Source organism: Haliotis cracherodii, unplaced genomic scaffold, assembly GCF_022045235.1.
Source record: "Haliotis cracherodii isolate W230 unplaced genomic scaffold, xgHalCrac1.p SCAF_9, whole genome shotgun sequence".
Classification (NCBI taxonomy): Eukaryota; Metazoa; Mollusca; class Gastropoda; order Lepetellida; family Haliotidae; genus Haliotis; species Haliotis cracherodii.
In genome coordinates, this window is record NW_027266343.1 from 48,196,334 (window position 1) to 48,216,248 (window position 19,915).

Consider the following 19,915-nt stretch of genomic DNA (forward strand, 5'->3'; position numbering starts at 1 on the left):
GTTTGACAATGTCTATTTAACGAGCACTCATTCCTGCAACAGTTGGTAAAACGTTATCTTTGGATAATTTTATGTAAAAATAAATTGTTCAATGAAAACTGGAGAAAGAAATGACTTTGCAACCACAATGTTTGAAATGTAACGTGTGCAGAAAAACGCTAATTTATTGGGGTTTTTTAATATGTCTTAGATACCCATCAACAGTTGTGTGTTAAGCGAAAACATCTTTTTCTTAAAGTTTTAAATCACATTATATTTTTAAAACTAGAACCCATGTTTGTGGAAAGAAGCGACTAGCGGGATCGGATGGTCAGACTCGCTGAATTGGTTGATTCATGTTATCGTATCCCAATTGTTTAAATGATGTCAATCACTGGATTGTCTGGTTATTTACAGACCGCCGTCATATAGCTGGAGTATTTCTGAGTGCGGCGTTGACAACAAACGAAAAAAACAAAACAAGCTGGAATATTGCAAAAACACACAAAGCTGAACAGCATATGACCCTCAGCTGGTCCCAAAGGTAATTACCAATGCCGCTGTTGTATTGACTGCGCAGTGATCATTTAATTATATATATTTAATTTACTCAGCCCAGGGGGTACATGTTTGGCCGCTAGTCAATGACCCCTTGTTAAAACCATGCCCTGTCAAAGTGCCTGTGGTCATAATGATGAAAACCTGCAACCATCAGTGGACGTGACCTCAAGATAAATATTTCTGATATTTGATATCCAACATTTAGGTACACGCAATGTCCTCCTCCATCTTCCTCCTGCTCCTGGCGGGTCTGGTGGTGTCTGTCATGGCGGACTACACCGGGAAACTGCTGCTCGTCTCCATGGACGGCTTCCGGTACGACTACCTGAACAAGGTGGAAACCCCCAACTTTGACGACTTCGCCAGGCACGGCGTGAAGCTGCCGTACATGAACAACAGCTTTGTGACGAAAACATTTCCCAACCATTACACCATGATAACTGGTGAGTACATGCTGGTTGAAGGGTTAACATTTATTTACTTATATATTAGCCATTAAACATAATTTGACAAAATTGAAAATATTAGTTTCCTTTTAAATCAATATTTTGTCACTGGATGTATTCATTAGAGTGTTAAAAGTGTTACCTACTTCAAAACCACAGCACAATGGTGGCAATCTAATCAGCTCCGTGACGCCCATCCTCCTTTAGCCGTTAAACCATAGTAACAGGCGAGTCTATAAACAAAAGCTTCGTGACGCCCACGCCCTTTTAAAACCGTTAAACCATAGTAACTGGTATGTCTATAAACAAAAGCTTCGTGACGCCCACCCCCTTTAACCGTTAAACCATATAGTAACTGGTATGTCTTTAAACAACTTCCTGACGACCATCCCCTTAACCGTTAAACCATAGTAACAGGTGTGTCTATAAACAACAGCTTCCTGACGCCCATCCCCTTTAACCGTTAAACCATAGTAACAGGTGTGTCTATAAACATCTAGGTGTCGACAACCCACTTTACCGTTAAACTTTAGTGAAATCATTTGAAAGCTTCACTAAATCCTTGAATGGTGTAACCTTGATCAAACATTTTTTTCACAAAAGTCGTATGACAATCTTTGAAATCTTCAAAGAAAGAGTATGTTGTCTTGTACCTCGGAAGTTGTGAAATGTTGACACCAAAGGCTGGGGGTGCTGGGGTATTGCTCGACATGAAGGGAAAGTTGATTGGGAGGGTTGAAGTCAGCCCTCTTGTCATACAGGCTTGTGGAGAGTTTGGGGGCACTCTAAATCTGTATGCAAACCATAGTAACAGGTAAATATGAAAACATTGAGGCGGTTTCACTGGTTCAGGTGGGCACATCAGCGGCTGGGACAAGGCGGTTTGGCCGTTAGTGAAAGATATTATATCATCGATATACCTGAGGCTTCAGTTTAAATTCAAATTCCCTTGTTTTGACTTTGCCAGTGCGAGCGGAAATGTACATCTATATGCATAACGAAAAACGGGAGATCAAGAAGGGGAGCACACCTGGTGTCCATGGGGATGCTTACGTCTTGCCTAAATCTCGTATCCTCAATTTTTACGTTGATGTTGTTAATGAGGTCCAGCACTTCACATACTGTTTTCCCAGTGAAACCAACAGATAATCTAATAAGTCTCCACCCGTTCGTTATCTTTATTGTTATTACATTTGTTGTTCTTACATGTACATATGCCGCATAGCATTCATTCACCTGATGAAGGAGTAAGCATAAACTCAAAAATGTTTGTGGTCCTCGTAATAAAGAAGTTGACATCTATCAATTCTCCTGATGTGTATCACTTCAAAATGCCTATCAAAGACGTGAGGTTTTAAGAGGTCTTTACACTTTTTAATTTAAACTAACATGAAAGTATGCCTATCAGGACTTTGGGAAGAAAGCCATGGCATCACGGACAACTACATGTACGACCCAGTGTTCAAAAGCTCCTTTACCATGAACACACGTTCGTCTCGCTGGTGGGATGGGGGAGAACCATTGTGGGTCACAGCCAAGAATCAGGTACCATAGCGATTAGGATTTTAGAGAAAACTAGATTCTCGTTAGTCATTATAATCAATTAGTCCAGAAAGATGTGTTACATGGTGACATTTACTGATTCTAAATCCCTATGTTGGTACAACTTCCGGTTGTTTCAATGACACAAAGAACGAGAGTGATAGAATTGGCCTTAAAACCGATTTGAACAGTAAAGTATTTGAGTTGTATCACAGAGTCTCAGCTAAACATTAGAATTCCAGAGTCATATAACTTCATAAGAAAATGTTAAGAGAGCAAACAGATGCTACTTCTCATCTGAAATGTTGAAGTTGTCTTTCAGCTTTGGTTCATAACTGACCATTATCAACTTATAACAGAATAACAATTAACAAACTTTAAGGTAGTTTATATTTATTTATTCCACCTGCAGGGTCTGAAGACAGGCACCTACTACTGGCCCGGCAGTGAGGTTGAGATAAGAGGCGTGCGCCCCGACTATTGGTTCCACTACAAATACAGCACACCATACAAGCGGCGAGTGGACACTGTCGTGGACTGGTTCAAGACCAAAGATGTCAAAATAGCGACCTTGTATTTCGCGGACCCTGATATTACTGGACACAGGTTTGGTCCGGATTCGCAAGAGGTCAAAGACAAGATCAAAGAAATGGATGGCATCCTTGGTTACCTCGTTCAAAAGTTGAAGGACAATGGTCTTGATCACGAGATCAATGTCATCGTAACTAGTGACCATGGCATGGTTGCAATTGATAATGTCAATAAGGTAAGTTCACGTGTTTAACAATTTACTTTAAAGCATTGAAGTTATAGGAAGTATTGTTTTACTTTTATACGTAGGATTTACATTATTTGGTGTGATGGACAGGCAGTGGAGGCACAATTGTCCACGTGGTACACGTGCATGTTTTATGATATGAATACTCATTTGACATCACTACTATCACAATGTTGAACTATGTGTTTACAAAGATCCTGTGCATGACAAAGAACCCGCGAAGACTCTCTACCATTTCTAGGCTTTGAACGTACTGCGCATAAGAATTATAGACTAATTTTATCAGAAGGTGTTAAAAGAGGCAAATATTAGAAAAATCTTCGAAAAATTCAAATTGTTTCCATGCCTATAAATACTATTCTTTAAGGTGGTGGATATATCTGATCACGTGTACATGACAAAGGTAGCTCGTGTCCCGAGTTACGGCCCCATGATGCAGATTCTGCCGGTAGAGGGCCAGGGCGACGCTATTATTCAGAGTCTGGCTGGCGTGGAACACATCACAGTCTACAAGAAGGAAGATCTTCCTGAACGTCTCCATTACCGGAACAACAGAAGGATCATGCCAGTCGTCATCATAGCAGAGGAGGGTTGGCAGATAACCATTGTAAGTCACTGGTCATACATGTAGATGGGTCATACACATCGTCATCAAGAGAGGGGGGGGAACCACTGTAGGTCACTGGTCATACATGTAGATGGGTCATACACATCGTCATCAAGACAGGGGAGATAACCACTGTAAGTCACTTGTCATACATGTAGATGGGTCATACACAACGTCATCAAGACAGGGGATATAACCACTGTAAGTCACTGGTGATACATGTAGATGGCTCATACACACCGCCAACATTACAGGGGAGATAACCATTGTAAGTCACTTGTCATACATGTAGATGGGTCACACACACCGTCATCAAGACAGGGGAGATAACCACTGTAAGTCACTGGTCATACATGTAGATGGGTCACACACAGCGTCATCAAGACAGGGGATATAACCACTGTAAGTAACTTGTCATACATGTAGATGGGTCATACACAGCGTCATCAAGACAAGGGAGACAACCACTGTAAGTCACTGGTCATACATGTAGATGGGTCATACACACTGTCATCGTAGCAGAGGAGGGTTGGCAGATAACTACTGTAAATAAAAGCAACAGAAACCATTTTAATCATAAAAGAACTAAAAGCTCATTGTACGATTCTGACTGTGTTCGTCTCGGATGACAAGGCATACACATCGTCATCCTCACAGCGAAAGCCCGTTCACGGAGCTCTCTGGGGCGGTCGGGTAGCCTAGTGGTTAAAGCGTTCGCTCGTCACGCCGAAGACCCGGGTTCGATTCCCGACATGGGTACAATATGTGAAGCCCATTTCTGGTGTCCCCCGCCGTGATATTGCTGGAATATTGCTAAAAGCGGCGTAAAACCATACTCACTCACTCACTCACGGAGCTCTCTATACTATCCCTGCCACCAGTCACAGCTCCACACTGTGCTAGGCGGCCTTCAACCATGCATGGAGTTCACTCGCGACAACCGACTGACCCTTGTCTTTACGAACAAATGATGACTGTCGTGAAGCCGAGTTCTCTGTCATCAGTTGAATTATTTTGTTTGTTTGTCAATCTGAATTTCTATTTCATTTCCACTATGAAGTTTGTTTGTTTGTTTGTTGTTTAACGCCGCACTCAGCAATATTCCAGCTATATGACGGCGGTCTGTAAAATAATCGAGTCTTGACCAGACAATCCAGTGATTGACATCATGCGCATAGATCCATGCAATTGGGACCAATGACATGCATCAACCAAGTCAGCGAGCCTGACCACCCGATCCTGTTAGTCGCCTTTTACGACAAGCATAGTCGCCTTTTATGGCAAGCATTGGTTCCAGAAGACCTATTCTACCCCGGAATCTTCACGGGTCTCACTATGAAGTAATGCAAGTGGTACAGTAAGAATGTAAGGTGATTGCTTTTCCGTTTGTCTGTAATCACGAACCAGTCTGATTATACAAATAAAACGTCATCCCACCTGGGAAGTAGTCGTAGACTTTTACAAGTTTCACAATGTTGGCATTCCAAAAAGACAAACAAAAAATTGAATTGTCACAACATTTGGGGTTAAAAGGCAAATGTCAAGATTCTTGTAATTGCCGATTGTGAATGATATCGTGAACACTCGAATTTTTGTAGACGAGGTTGTACATTATCGGCATTATCGAGTTTACTATTTGCGGATGATTATATATTTGCAGAAAGTGGTCTAAATTTACAGAAAAGATAGATGTCGAAATTTATTGACAAAGCATGTGAAGTACTTTCAAGGCAAGCAGCTAAAGATTTTATTCAGCAAAGCAGTTTATTAGTAAATTTACAAATATACCAGTTATATTACTGTTTAAGATCTTTGATAGTGATGTACGGCTTGGAACCTTATATCGCTAGAATATTGAGAAAATTCACACAAAAGTTTGCAATGTTTGTTCTTGGCGGCGGCTACTGGTCACCAAATAGGACAATTCTAGCATAATGTGGAAGGTATCCGATATTTGCAAACTGTCAGTGGAGAGTTGTCAAAACTGGATCTTTGTTTACACAACCAGATACAAGATACTCTAGATGATGCTATTACATACCTAAACACCTTAGTTACTCTTGGGATATAAACGGGGCCCTAGCTTATGAATAATTCTCTTTGTCCATGTATTTGCACATACGTGGATATCCCTGGATAAGTGTTCTTAAAAAAATGTTCAAGCAACGATGTGAAGATACGTATTACCAAGACTGAACAGCTGATATCACGTGTTCGAAATCGCAACCTGTCTATTCCCTGTTTAAGATGGATATGATACCAGAGAAGTATTTACAACTATTGATTCTATATGTTTACGCAGATGTTGGACGAAGTGCAGATGTTGTATATACATTTATACAGACATTCCAGCGATAATGATATTTTTAAACATCGATGTGTCCTATCGATATTACCAATAAGGTGAATATCATGTGTTATTGATATGTCCAGTATATGAAGATACAAGAATCAAATGCTTGTACCTACCTAGTATTACCTGTATCCAACACAAAGAAAACTTGTACAGATAATAAAGAGCAAAACTAGCCTTTTTCATTTACATTTTTTGTCCAGAAAATATTTTTTAATGATGATACATTAAATAGTAATAAAACTCAAATGTGTGTATCTATTCAGATCCAACATACAAAAGCAGCTCCAAGACGAATATACCTACAACAAAATGTTATTGTACTATTGGCCTCGTTGCCACATACATACAAAATAAATCTGTCTGTCTGTCTGTCTGTCTGTCCGTCTGTAATGGCCGATTGTACACCGATGACAGCGATGTAATATCGGGAGGTGTCAAGCGATGGGAAGGAGCTTGTTCGTCATTAATGACAGGGGAGATAACCATTGTGGTATCATGCACATCGTCATCGTAGCAGGGGAGATAATCCCTGCCAGTGATAGATTAGCCATACACCATTGTCTTGGCAACGTTGATAACCACTGTACGTCACTGGTGATAGATAAGCCGTACGTCGTCGTCATGGTAGGGGGAGACATCCAGTCCAGAGTTACAATTATGAGTGAGTGAATGAGAATGGTTTAACGCCGCATTTAGCAATATTCCAGCAGTATCACGGCGGGGGATACCGGAAATAGGCTATGCACCTATGTGGGGAGTCGAACCGGGGTTTTCGGTGTGACGAGCGAACGCTTTAACCACTAGGCTACCACGCCGCCCCCGTTACAATTATGATATATATTGATGTATATGGACACAGATATTAATTAAGATTGATTGATGCTTTGCAGGACAGAACTAAACTAGCAAGGGATACTTCCAAAGCCACCCACGGCTTCGACAACACACTGTTGTCTATGAAGCCTATTTTCCTGGCTAAAGGGCCAAACTTCAAGACCAACTTTACCTCAGCTCCTATCCTGAATGTCGACATCTACCCTCTTGCATGTAAACTGCTCAACATTCACCCATCGCCCAACAACGGAAGTCTGCACCGCGTCAACGTCTTTCTTCGGGACACTCCGATCTACCCCACTGCTTCCGGTACCAGTCCTCCAGTATAGGATACAACCGAACATTATAAGTTAATATTTTTTTCATATTTCAATTTCAAGGTTTTGCACATGTGATTTCGATGTAAATGGTATATTGATAATTGATGTTGAAAGTATCATATTGGGGTTTTCCTATTTTCAGAGGGGCGGTCGGGTAGCCTAGTGGTTAAAGCGTTCGCTCGTCACGCCGAAGACCCGGGTTCGATTCCCGACATGGGTACAATGTGTGAAGCCCATTTCTGGTGTCCCCCGCCGTGATATTGCTGGAATATTGCTAAAAGCGGCGTAAAACCATACTCACTCACTCACTCTTATTTTCAGAAACGTACAGTCATCGAATTGTTCACATACTCATTTGCTAATCGCTAGATGGCTGAATTAATGGCCATGCGACATTAAATTTTAACTCCATCATACACTCATTTTCCTACAGCTGAGTGAGTGAGTATAGTTTTACGCCGCTTGTGGCAATATCAATGCGGGGGACACCAGAAATGGGCTTCACACATTGTACAAATGTGAGGAATCGAACCCGGGTCTTCGGCGTGACGATCGAACGCTTTAACCACTCGGCGACCCCACCGTCCCGCCTTCAGCTTAGAGAATGCAGGGTATGAATGTATCACTAAGCGTGTTTATTATGTCACAGGATATACGGACAAATACTAACTTTGTAATGTTTCCGATTGCAAAATGTTTTGACTGGGAGTCTGTCTACAGAAACAAGTAAACAAGACTTTAGTGGTTGCCGATTTTTCGTAGGCTGCGATTTGACGACACAAAACAGCATTCAGTGATCCTCTGTAGGGAATGACAACAAATAGCAACATATTTGTGGAGAAGAAAATTGCTCGGGCCATAATTATCGTCAGCAGAACTTTCGAGGTGTAAACATGTATCCATGTTTTTTACTTAAGGATTGACTGTGTATTTTTTTCGGTTCATTGAGGTATGAATCGAAAAACCGATGTGCAAAAGTTTGCACATCGGCTTTTGGATTCATACCTCAATGAACGGAATAAAATGCATAGTCAATGCTTATAATTAAATTCGACAACGAAAATATATAATAGTTTAACCAAAAACAGTTGTTTATATAAAAGCAGACAAAAATGACGAGATTGATAAACATTCCCGGTGTAGGAATACATACTCATAATCATGAGTTAGATGATTGTTTAATTTATGCACATAACTTGACACGCCCACAAAGCCAGTAGCCAATCAACGGAGAGTAGGATTAAAACAAAGTTCATAGAACCTGTCAATCAAGGAAAGAGGCGAGAAGAACTGCAACAGTCAGACTGTAACGAGCCGGAACAAATATGTCCGGGAGAAGGCAGCTGTTTCAAATGACATAGTCAGTTACCCCCAGATTCGAACATTAGTTCCCTGAGAACGGGAAGACCCATTTGGAAAAATGCTAGTTAGAAATGAAACCCGAAGAAATGAAAGTTGTTGCACCGAGGCGAGCGGGACAAAAACAGGTGAGCGAGTCTGTACATTTGCTGTTTCATTCCTTCTCGGCCTTCGGTCTCAAGGGTTGTATGGACAAGGAATGTGCATGAATTTCGCTGAATGTCCAGTGCATGGCGATACACGTGAGCAGAAAGGGAATTCCCTCTCATGTAATATTAGAATTCCCCAACATTCCGTAGTAATAAAAGTAGTCCGCCTCGGTGGGCGTGGCTTACTTTTTTACATTAATTGGGAAATGAATGCAATAACACGTGACCAATTCAGCTAATCAGAATGCAGGAACTTCAATGAACACAAGGCAAATTTAATTATATAATTTTGTAACTAAGAACGCTGCGCAAGAATACCTATAGCCGGATAAAGTACGTGTGTTCAGGAAACTCTTTGTACGTCGCCTGTTGGCTAAAAGCGGCTTACAAATATGCTAATATTTGATATTAATGGCTGATTCACTGAACGATTTGTGAGACTAATTTTAGTATGTTTTAGTATGTGTTTGGGGTAGGCTGCTTGTTCTAGTCCTGTGTAATGTCGGTTTTATACGGCAAGCCAACTGAGATACCATGCCGCAGTTTAACATGAGTACCCCACGCAGAAACAGTATGCTGACCAGTCCTTGTTTTATCCCCTACATGACGACCGCCATCTTTTAGCGTCTTTAGGTTTCACTGGAAGGGATCGAACCACCGACCTTCCGCTCTCCGGCGGACAGTCTATCCACTGGACCACGAGGTTGTCAGTGAGCCGTGAAGCGTGTTAGAAGTGGTGCTGTCTCTATATGGAAAAGGAAACTCATTCAATAACAATCAAGCAAACTGAACAGGGCCGTACCGTTCAGTACAAACAGGGGCAGTCGGGTAGCCTAGTGGTTAAAGCGTTCGCTCGTCACGCCGAAGACCCGGGTTCGATTCCCGACATTTGTACAATGTGTGTCCCCCGCCGTGATATTGCTGGAATATTGCTAAAAGCGGCGTAAAGCCATACTCACTCACTCACTCAGTACAAACAGAAACTATCGGCTGATTTAGTTTTCATTTATCTTTAGAGGTATTGAATACATCGAACATCACTGTTAAACCAGAGAACCTACAGGTACAGATTCTCACCTTTATTCAGGAATATGGCATATTTTGGTTGGGATGTGCCAACTATTTTGTGACAACAACATTACTATCCAAATAAAATTTAATAAATGTTAAAACAATTGGGTTTTCTGCATGTCATATTTAGTCCATAAAATGGATGGGAAGTTACTGTTTTGCAAAACCAGCCATAGGTGGAGCAGGATGTGTTCATCCTTTGCGAACACATTGTGTCATCATTAGTTGATAATGATTCATGAACACATCCTTATGATATTGACGTAGCGTGTCTTTTGGGTGACGTAGACGTCCTTTGGGGGTTACTACTTAATCGGGGGAATTAGCAGTAGTAGAGCAGTCACGACTGGCTATCACCTTGAAGAACAGAGAAGGCTGCTGAGTTGATGGCGTTTATTCGGTGGAAGCAGAGTGAAGTTTGCTACCACCGACCGCCGTATATATACAACTCAGGCCTTCGTTACGTTACGTAACTAATGATCACAACATCCCAGGTGTCAGCGGTTGATCGGCTGCAACCGTGGATGGTTGTGTCATTATTTACGAATTTATTCAAGTAGGTTGTTATATTGCCTAACTGACCCTTATTTCACAGTCGGACTGACTATGTGTGCCGACCCTGTGACGTGAAGTTAACCCACTAATCACTGGTTCTGAGAGAGAATGACCCTTTGTGTCGGCCTGGCTGGGCAGACTTGCATAATGGGCCACTGTCCCACAGCTGGAGTGACCGTGAGTTTAGCCGCATATGTGAAACAAAAAATGTCTTGTATGCGGCGGTCAGTTAGTGCATTCACTGCATTGAATTTACTTTAAGAAAAGTCATATTAGTTTACCGAGATAGGTTGATTAATATATATTTTCTAGTAGGAATTTGGTGTTAGAAGAAAGCTGTGACAATATAGACGGACTCAGCTTTTATTACATACTGCTTTTATGAATATGGAACGGGTTTTGTCGCTTATATTTTTACATAGTTACTCAGGTTAGTCCAGTTATAGATTATAGTGAGTGAGTGAGCTTGATTTTACTCCGCTTTTAGCAGTATTACAGCAATATTACCAGGGACACTAGAAATGGGCTTCACAAATAGTACCCATGTCGGGAATCGAACTCGGGTCTCCGGCGTGACGAGCGAACGCTTTAACCACTAGGCTACCCGACCGCCCCCTTAGATTATAACACAGCATGGGGCATTCAGATCATAATAAATATTATGTAAACATAATAAATAACATTCATTACATGGTAAATAAAGGTAGCTAAATTTCCTTATAACTGTTTAGTTTGTAGCATACATGAGTATGTTATATTTTCTTTGTGTTGGGTGGACACAATATTTGTCCAGTATTCATCTATTACACACTCCCGGTAACACTGAATAGCAGATCATTGCCTACACAACAGCTTGCTGTAACTGTATCCCCTACTCAAACGATGAAGACATAACAATATTAACCTTTGGATATCCATGTCAAGATGTACTGCAAGACAATTGGGGGGGGGGGGGGGGGGGGGGGTATTTTCAAGACAGTATGTATGAAGAGATTAATAATTTCTTACGACACATGCTGTAAAGTTGTTTGATCAAGGTTACGACATCCAAAAATGCTTTATGGTAATCATGTCGGGAGAGTAACAAATCTTACGCATCAGTCGCACATTGGCTGGTTGGTTGGTTGGTTGGTTGTTTAATGCCGCACTCAGCAATATGACGGCGATCTGTAAACAGTCGAGTCTTGACCAGACAATCCAGTGATTAATATCATGAGCATCGATCCACACAATTGGGATCGACGACATGCATCAAACAAGTCAGCGAGCCTGACGACCCGATCCCGTTAGTCGCCTTTTACGACAAGCATAGTCGCCATTTTGACGGTTTTATTTACAATCAAAACATGATTTTTTGAAAACTGTCAACAAAATGAGCATGAATGACGGGGAGACACCACGCACCCCTTGCTTCTTTTGAAAATGTTGCACAACAAGCGAGGGGGGCACGACTTTCGTAGAGTACAACTGAGTTGGATTTAAAGTCCCTTTAAACACTATTCACGTTATATCACGGCGTCAGCTTGATGTCCTAGGGCGGATCCAGCATTTTTGAAATATCAAAATCCTCTGGGTAAATATATTTTACTGCCAAGTCAGTGAGTGAGTTAGTAAGTATGATTGTTACGCCGCCTTTAGCAATATTCCAGCAATATCATGGTGGGGGACACCAGAAATGGGCTTCACACATTGTACCCATGTCGGGAACCGAGCCCGGGTCTTCGGCGTGACGAGCGAACGCTTTAACCACTAGGCTACCCGGCCGCCCTTTCACATACTACCTTTTGTTTTTAAATATTGTGTCCCCTGGACCCCTCCCCTTGGTTCTGCTTAGGAAGTGGGAGGAGAGCCCGACGTGATACAGGCCTGTGGATGTCTTGGCTTGACATGGTCAATCAGAAGATCAGGCGACAGCTGGTTCACTTCATTGGTGATTGGTCGTACACATATACTCTCCCGAAAAAGAAATGTGAAATATAAATGTTGAATTTAGTTCATGTAAATTGATACGCTGAATAATTGTTTTCAACCACAAATCACTCTGAATGTAAGTTCATAATCGTAACCAATCACCAAAACACACCTCCTGATGACACATTAACCCTAAACATGTCATCTTTCCAAATGCATGACAATTCACGTGGAAAAGGATCTCGGTGTGTGATGCACGCGAACATTCGGGTAGTTGTGCTCCCAGATGAGGGAAATAAACACCGATACATGGATGACATAGCATTCGCCTTAATGTTTGTTTTGTTCCGAAACATTCGATGTGCCAAGATTGTGTGTAGAAGACCAAAACACGTCGCCATTGAACGTCCAGAGGCCGGAGAATCACAATCATCCGTTGCACGTCGTTTCACGCCTCTAGAGGTGTTACCAACAACTTGGATCCACCCGCGACCTCGAACTAGTAGGCCAAAGGTCACAACTGAGGCGTAGATTCATTACATCCGGGTGTTCCATCTTCGCAGCAGGTCGGTCCCAGCAACTGAAACCGCAGGAAATGTCCCAGGTCTACGGAGATTGTCTGTACAGACGTGCACGAAGACCTTATGTTGGACATGTGCTGCAACGTCATCATCGCCTGTCACGTTGGTGCAGAAACGTCCAAAGATGGAATTGGAGAAACTGGCAAAGAATTTGATTCAGCAATGAATCACGTTTCCTGTTGCAACGTCGTGACGGTAGAATCCGATTCTGCAGACATCGAAATGAGAGCTACGCCTGTAACTTTTTGAGTTGGACAGATTTAGAGGGGGGAGTAAGATGAAGTGGGCGGCCATTTCCTACAACCGCAGAACCGACCTAGAGTACGTACAAGGGAATCTCAGCACCGTCCGTTACAGAGATGGAACCCTACAACGTCACCTTCTTCCAGTTATCGATCGACAGAAAGAGTTTTTTCAACAGGACAACGCCATGACGCATCACCATGGACTTCCCCACAAATAGGAACATCACAGTACTTTCTTGGCCGTCTAAATCCCCGGATTCAAACCTCATTGAGGACTTATGGAACGATCTCGATCAACGAGTACAGCGACGTCAGCCACGACCCTAGACGCTGCAACAACTTCAGCGAGCATTGCAGAAGGAATGGGCGAGAATACCACAGGCTCGGATCCGGAGAATTATACTGTCAATACCCAGGAGATGCCAAGCAGCGCTACAAGATAACGGGGGTCAAAATAGATACTGACATCAAAGCCACCGTATAGGGCAGTGTTACAATTGTGTTGACACGGAGTTATGTCATTTGGTGCAGCTGACCATTGACTCTAATCATGTGATATTTGACGTCTGTGTGATTCATTTTCGTTTTGTTATCTTCATTCATAATAAAGGTTTTCTGTTCTAAAATTTACCCCTGTGCGTTTCTCTTTGGGAGGGTATAGATCCATTGTCACTCTGGGGTGTGTTTGGGGCCCCAAGTAAAAGGATAACTTCCCGTAACGGATACGTCACCTCAGCAGCACCTTTGGAGGTAAGTGGTATCACTACACAGAAATTAGTTCCTTGGAATGCCCGTTCCTTGCTCACTGCCTATCTATCTACTAAGAGGCGTGGGTACGCCAGAAACCTACGATTGTAGTTTTGAATCCCAGTTCGCCCCGATTATGTTTCTAGGTTTGTCAGCACCATACCCGTGCTCGTGGGTTTCACCGAAGTGGTAAACGTCTGAGACCTGCATCACTTCAGGCGTTCCTCCCACATTAAGCTGACGCGCCGTGATATAACTGGAATAATGTTAAAGCGTCGTGCCAAGGTACGCAACTCTGCACAGCGAATCGCGGCGCCTTAGACGACTTGGCCACCCGTGCCCCCTCCAGGTTACAACATTCAAGGCCTCAGTAAAGCTTTCAAAGTGTTTTATGGTAGACATGTGGAGGGTATTTCCAAACTTGACGCATAAGTGACTTAATTTATGTCCGATGCAATTCCCTATTTTGACTTGTGCCATATTTTCCCGTGTGTTTTCAGGTGAACAATTAACTCGCCTTTGCGTGTGATTGTGACGGGTGCGACCGGTGGGGCAGGATACTCTGACCTTTTCGCGAACACCTGGTATCATTACTATTTGATAGTGACTATGTGTGTTTCTCTGTTCCATTAGAGTTTCAAAGTGATCCTCGCCATTTTTTTAAAAATTCAACATCATGTGTTTCATGACTAACCGCAGACTCGGCCTTTCCTTTTGCCCCAGGATGAAATGATGTGTGAGATTTCCCACTTCTTGATAAACTGTTAAAATTCACCAAATGTGAATTGGGTACACCGTCAGACACAATGGTTTGGGGAATCCCAAATCGAGCAAACTGTTGCTTGAGAATAACAACTACCACACTGGAAGTTGTTCTCTGGAGATAGATAACCTCTATAAAGTTGGAGTAATTGTAGACCTAGATCAGGTACTGTCTACCTTTGATTTCGAAGAGATCAAGTCCAGGGAGCATCACCATCCATGTGCTATTTCAGAAGTGGTTTGGTAGTACGAGCTGCCATTTCCTGACAGGCTTTACAACTTTGAGCCATTGCTTTGGGTCATTGCGGGCCAGTACACCTTTTCTCTCACACGTGGAATCTTTGCATCAGTTCCCTTGTGCGACTCGTGAAGTTTCTGCTCGATGTCAGGACTTGAATTCATGATCAATCGCACTGATAGTATCTGGTACTTCTGGTACTTAGTTCCTTACCATTCAGCCAGCCAGATGTGATGACTTTGATCAGTATTTTCAGTTTTCTATCCTCAGCAGTTGCCCGACGTATTTCATCAAGCCTGGAATCCTTGAAGTTGTCATTCACCATAGACCGAAGTTCAGACACGAATTGATCGAAAGGTTTAAAATATTGAGTTGTCAGTAACTTGTAGGACTCAGTAGTCTTAATCATTGATAACACATCCTGGGGATCATTCTTATCTCTTTCGCCCCATTCAAAATGTTCATAAGCTTTCATGAGAGCCTCACCTCCAAGATTGATAATAGTTCCCACTTGAACTTCAGGTGCAGTTTTAACACAGCCCGATGCTGTCATTTAGGAGTCCATATGACGTTTCCAGATCCTAATCTTATAAGGGAGATTACCAGTGTGCAGGTTCAGTTCAGGAGGTAGTCTGAGATTATTAATAATGACCAGTGGTGAAGGCGGTACTTGAGCTTTATTTGGAGCATTTACGGTAGGATGTTGTGCAACAGGAATGTCTTCAGCAGCGGACATATCAGTAATGCATAGAGAGTATGTCAGCTCAGTCAGCAGACACAGAATACAGGCTACAGTTCACTCCAAACAGAAAAGCACATGGCCTCAGAACGTGATCCTGTTAGAGTTCATCAGTTGCATAAACTAGAGCAATTAATGTTATGTAGATAATCCATGCAATTTGTTCATTCTGTTTTTAAAAGCGCTAAAATTGTTTAGGGAAAATTTATCTCCTTTCGCTAAAGTTAACCGGTCGATATTTTGTAAGAATAAACTATTGCACAATGTGCGGTTATCTCCTTTAGCATAGAGCTTTATCACACGTGACCTTGCAATGCTGTACATCGTATCTTATATTATTCAAGCTGTATCACTGAGAGTGAGTGATTATCTCCCTTACCGGAAACCCCTTTCAAATATATTAAGCCTTTTCACAAAAAAACGTGCGTATGAATACATAGATAGCCTACATAACGATTCATAGAAAATGGCAGCCGATCGATCACCCCCATATGAACTGTAAACATATCTATATTTCCTCTAATACACGCTTGGTCTCTAATACCAACCAGGTCTCTAATACACGCCGAGTTAAGGGCTCTCGTGAAAAAAAAGACGGCGTAGAGGAAATACGGTGGTCATATTGGATGTTTGGGGCGTTCTAGGCCGCAACACTGACTGCTTCGATGATGACATTAAAAGATTAAACGAAGGCATATCTTTTGCATACAAATGAAATGTTTATGAAACTGTTAGAGAAATGTTCTATGGTGACCAGAATCGGAACAATTTAAGCTATTTCCTCATTGAAACAACCGAAAATGAATGTAAAATATAACATTATAAAAATTGTTTGAAAAAACTTTGTTCATGACAACATGTTGTTTACAAACCTTTTTCTGATCGATATTCCTTGCCATCTCCGTCAACCACCACCGTTAGAATTTGGCAGGAGGGGATTTGAAAGTCCATCAGAAAACACTCCCCTTCGAAAGTCCACGAAAACAATGTCCCAACTGAAGTGACAGCTTATCAAACTTGATGAAATTCATTTCAGAACACGCACAATTAAGAAAATCATACACGATCTACTATTTCTAGGAGACAAATGTCTAAGTTCTGTCACTATTTGGCTTTGGATCCGTGAAAATTGATGTAGTCCCAGTGTAGAATAGATACCTCTATATTACAATAAAGAGGTATCTATTCTACAGGGGGACTACAACAAATTTCAACACACAGTAGGTTTATCTCCTAATTGTTTCTTTTAACAGAGTGTAACAAAGTCTCTAAGTAGAAGATAAGTAATAACTACAAATCCTGTGAGAAACGGATTAGTATGCTATTGTTTATCTATTGTTCTTGAACAAAGGTATCTATTGTCCTTGAACAATATTCTCTATTGTTCTATTGGCTTTTAATGCGAGTTCGAACATCACGTTCTGGCCGCCTCCTATTGTTCCACAAAGTGATTGAAATTGAAGCTATTGTTAAAGTATAACGTTCCGACCACCTGTAAGTACACGATGTATATATATTCAAGTTATTTTCTGCAACTATATCACGTTCCGGACTTTACTACGATACACTCATGTACGTGATTTAATGGCTGTAAGTGTTTTCGAAAGAGCATGTACACGATATGAGAGTGGGTCAGTGGAAAAAAAAAACACCCAAACAAACAAAAAATCATCTGACCGGGTGTGCTGGTTTTTTTATTCCTGCATCAACCTTCTAACCCTTGGTTAATCGATAATGTATACTGGATGAGACTCAAACTGTTTTCACAACTATCGAGTTCCGACCTCGGTCCGCGATGACCGATGAATTAAGGGAGGGAGGGACGGAGTTAGGAATGGACTTGGAAAGTAACATATATATATATAAACCCTTATGATAACTTTTAGTTTGTTTGATTCCACAGAATCAATAGATGTACGTGATTGAATGGTTAATAAGCGGTTTCTTTGTCTAAATTGATATGTATTATTAAGAACAATCGTGGATTACAGAGTTGCCGTTGTTTTTGTTGTTGTTGTTTTTTAAATAAAAAAGGATAAAAAAAGATACTTGTAGTTTACCATGTTTCACGTCATCTCAAAGTGGACAGTGGAAAAAAAACGAAAGGAAGAAAAAAAAAACGCGCCAAGTGTTAAAGTCACCTCCAGGTATGACCCGGTCATCCCTCTAAAGACGTGTAAAGATCCATCCATTTTAAAACTTTATTTTAGAAACTGACTCCCATTCAATCGTTAACCCCAATCCCACGAGGATCAAGCTCAGTCACATCTACCTGTAACAACGTATATCCGTCTTTTTAATATTAACGTGTATGTGTGCTTGCATGAATAAATAAAGAGCATCTCTAAAACACATAGAGAGGGAGAGTGGGAGGGAGAAAACAAGATGGAAGATACCAGATTTGTAACTTTAAATGTACTGCCAACTGAAATATGAGTGAAGATTTTAGAATTTTTATTCAAAGATGAATCCTATTGGGCAGATGGACACAAAATGAGAATTTACATTTTAATGTTTAAACGGGTGTTTTTAATGTTATGGAGGCTGAAAGTCAGTACCTGGTGTGTCCACCTTGTGCGTTGATAACGGTCCGGCATCTTCTGTACATGGTGTGGCACAAACGGTTTACAGAAGCCATTGGAATCTGCGCCCAGACTCTGAGGAAAGCCGCAATGAGTTCTGCTGCATTTCTTGGACGCGGTTGGATCTGGTTTAGTCGTCTTTGGATGTCATCCCACAAGTGTTCAATTGGGTTTAAGTCCGGGCTGAGTGAAGGCCATGGCATTACACTGATGTTATGCTGTTGGAGGGTGGTCATGGTGGCTATGGCAGTGTGTGGACGGGCGTTGTCATGCTGGAAGGTGTGGTTTCGGAGTCTTGCAAAATGAGGTTCAACGTGGGGTCGGAGAACCTGGTCGATGTAACGGGCGGCTGTGGCTCCATGGCCTCTGTCTGGGCCAATATTCTGGAAGACAATAGGTCAATGTTTCTGATTGATGTCGATTGCACAGAATACCATAATGCTTGGTCCTCCCCACGGGTCTCTTTCAACCACAGACTGTTCTGTAAAACGTTCACTTCTCCTTCGCCACACTCGTACTCTGCCATCTGCGGTGGAAATGCAGTACCGACTCTCATCTGAGAACACGTGGGTCCTCCACAGTTGAAGCCGCCAATGTTGTCGTTGGGTGGCCCATGCAAGACGTTGCTGATGATGATGAGGAGTGAGCACTGGACCCCTGTGTGGACGGCGACAAGCCGATTTCGAACAGTGTCAGGACTGATGGGTCGCTGATGGTTGCCAATGGTCAGACGAGCTGTCTGTTCTGCTGTGGTGAATCTGTCCTGCAGATGTTGCCGCAGGATGAAGCGATCTTGTCTTGGTGTTGTGACTCGGCGACGACCATGCGTGGACGGTCATTAGTGCTGTTGGTGGTGTTGTAACGAATCCGAAGGTTCAATCAGTGGTTCGTACACTGCAGTTAAAAGCATTGGCAATGACTTGGGTACGTTGTCCGGCATTTAATCGTCCGATGGCTTGTTCACGTTGTTGGGAGAATAGTCGTGGCATTGTCGCTGTCTTCACAAAGCAACTGAATTCTCAGTAGGTGTCAGGGGGTTCTTATACAGAACCCTGGCACATGTTTCACGTGCATTTCAATTTTCCTGTGCATCACTTGCAACTTGCTCCCACGGGCATCTCACAGTTCCCAAGGTTCACAACTGTTACACTGAACGCAACCGGTATTATCAGTTGAATGTCCTAAACTGGCTGTTTATAAAGTCTATAATACATATTCATGAAGAAAAATTACAATTTTGATCATGCACAATTATAATAATCCAAAAATACGACGTTTCTTTATCTGTTAACTACAACAACAGACTTACATATAAAAATGGAATTCACAAGAGCACATGTGAAAGTACACAATGCGGAAAGAAACACATCCTGGTGTCACAGTTAAACCAATCATATCAACAGCATGGGTTGCTGAAGACTTATTCTACCCCGGATCTTCACGGGTCCTTATTTCTATTGACTACACAATTCTATATTTAACTTACATGACTCAGGAAATGTTTAAGCTTATATAAACTCCCTGCGAAACCCCATGTCCTGCCATAGCGCCCT

General features: G+C 41.9%; 1 protein-coding gene across 1 annotated transcript; it reads left to right on the forward strand.

Annotated features, from left to right (window-relative positions):
* Positions 1–754: 754 nt before the first annotated feature.
* Positions 755–7,432, forward strand: LOC139451926 (glycerophosphocholine cholinephosphodiesterase ENPP6-like). Its single transcript, XM_071233210.1, has 5 exons — positions 755–983; positions 2,395–2,531; positions 2,941–3,294; positions 3,674–3,913; positions 7,160–7,432. The coding sequence occupies exons 1-5, from the start codon at positions 755–757 to the stop codon at positions 7,430–7,432; spliced, it is 1,233 nt and encodes a 410-aa protein (XP_071089311.1).
* Positions 7,433–19,915: the final 12,483 nt, after the last annotated feature.

Excerpts from the sequence above, each read along its gene's own strand:
- LOC139451926 (XM_071233210.1), top strand. The coding sequence starts at position 755 with ATGTCCTCCTCCATCTTCCTCCTGCTCCTGGCGGGTCTGGTGGTGTCT. Across the intron at positions 984-2,394 it reads CCATTACACCATGATAACTG|GACTTTGGGAAGAAAGCCAT; the intron begins GTGAGTACATGC and ends TATGCCTATCAG. Across the intron at positions 3,914-7,159 it reads AGGGTTGGCAGATAACCATT|GACAGAACTAAACTAGCAAG; the intron begins GTAAGTCACTGG and ends GATGCTTTGCAG.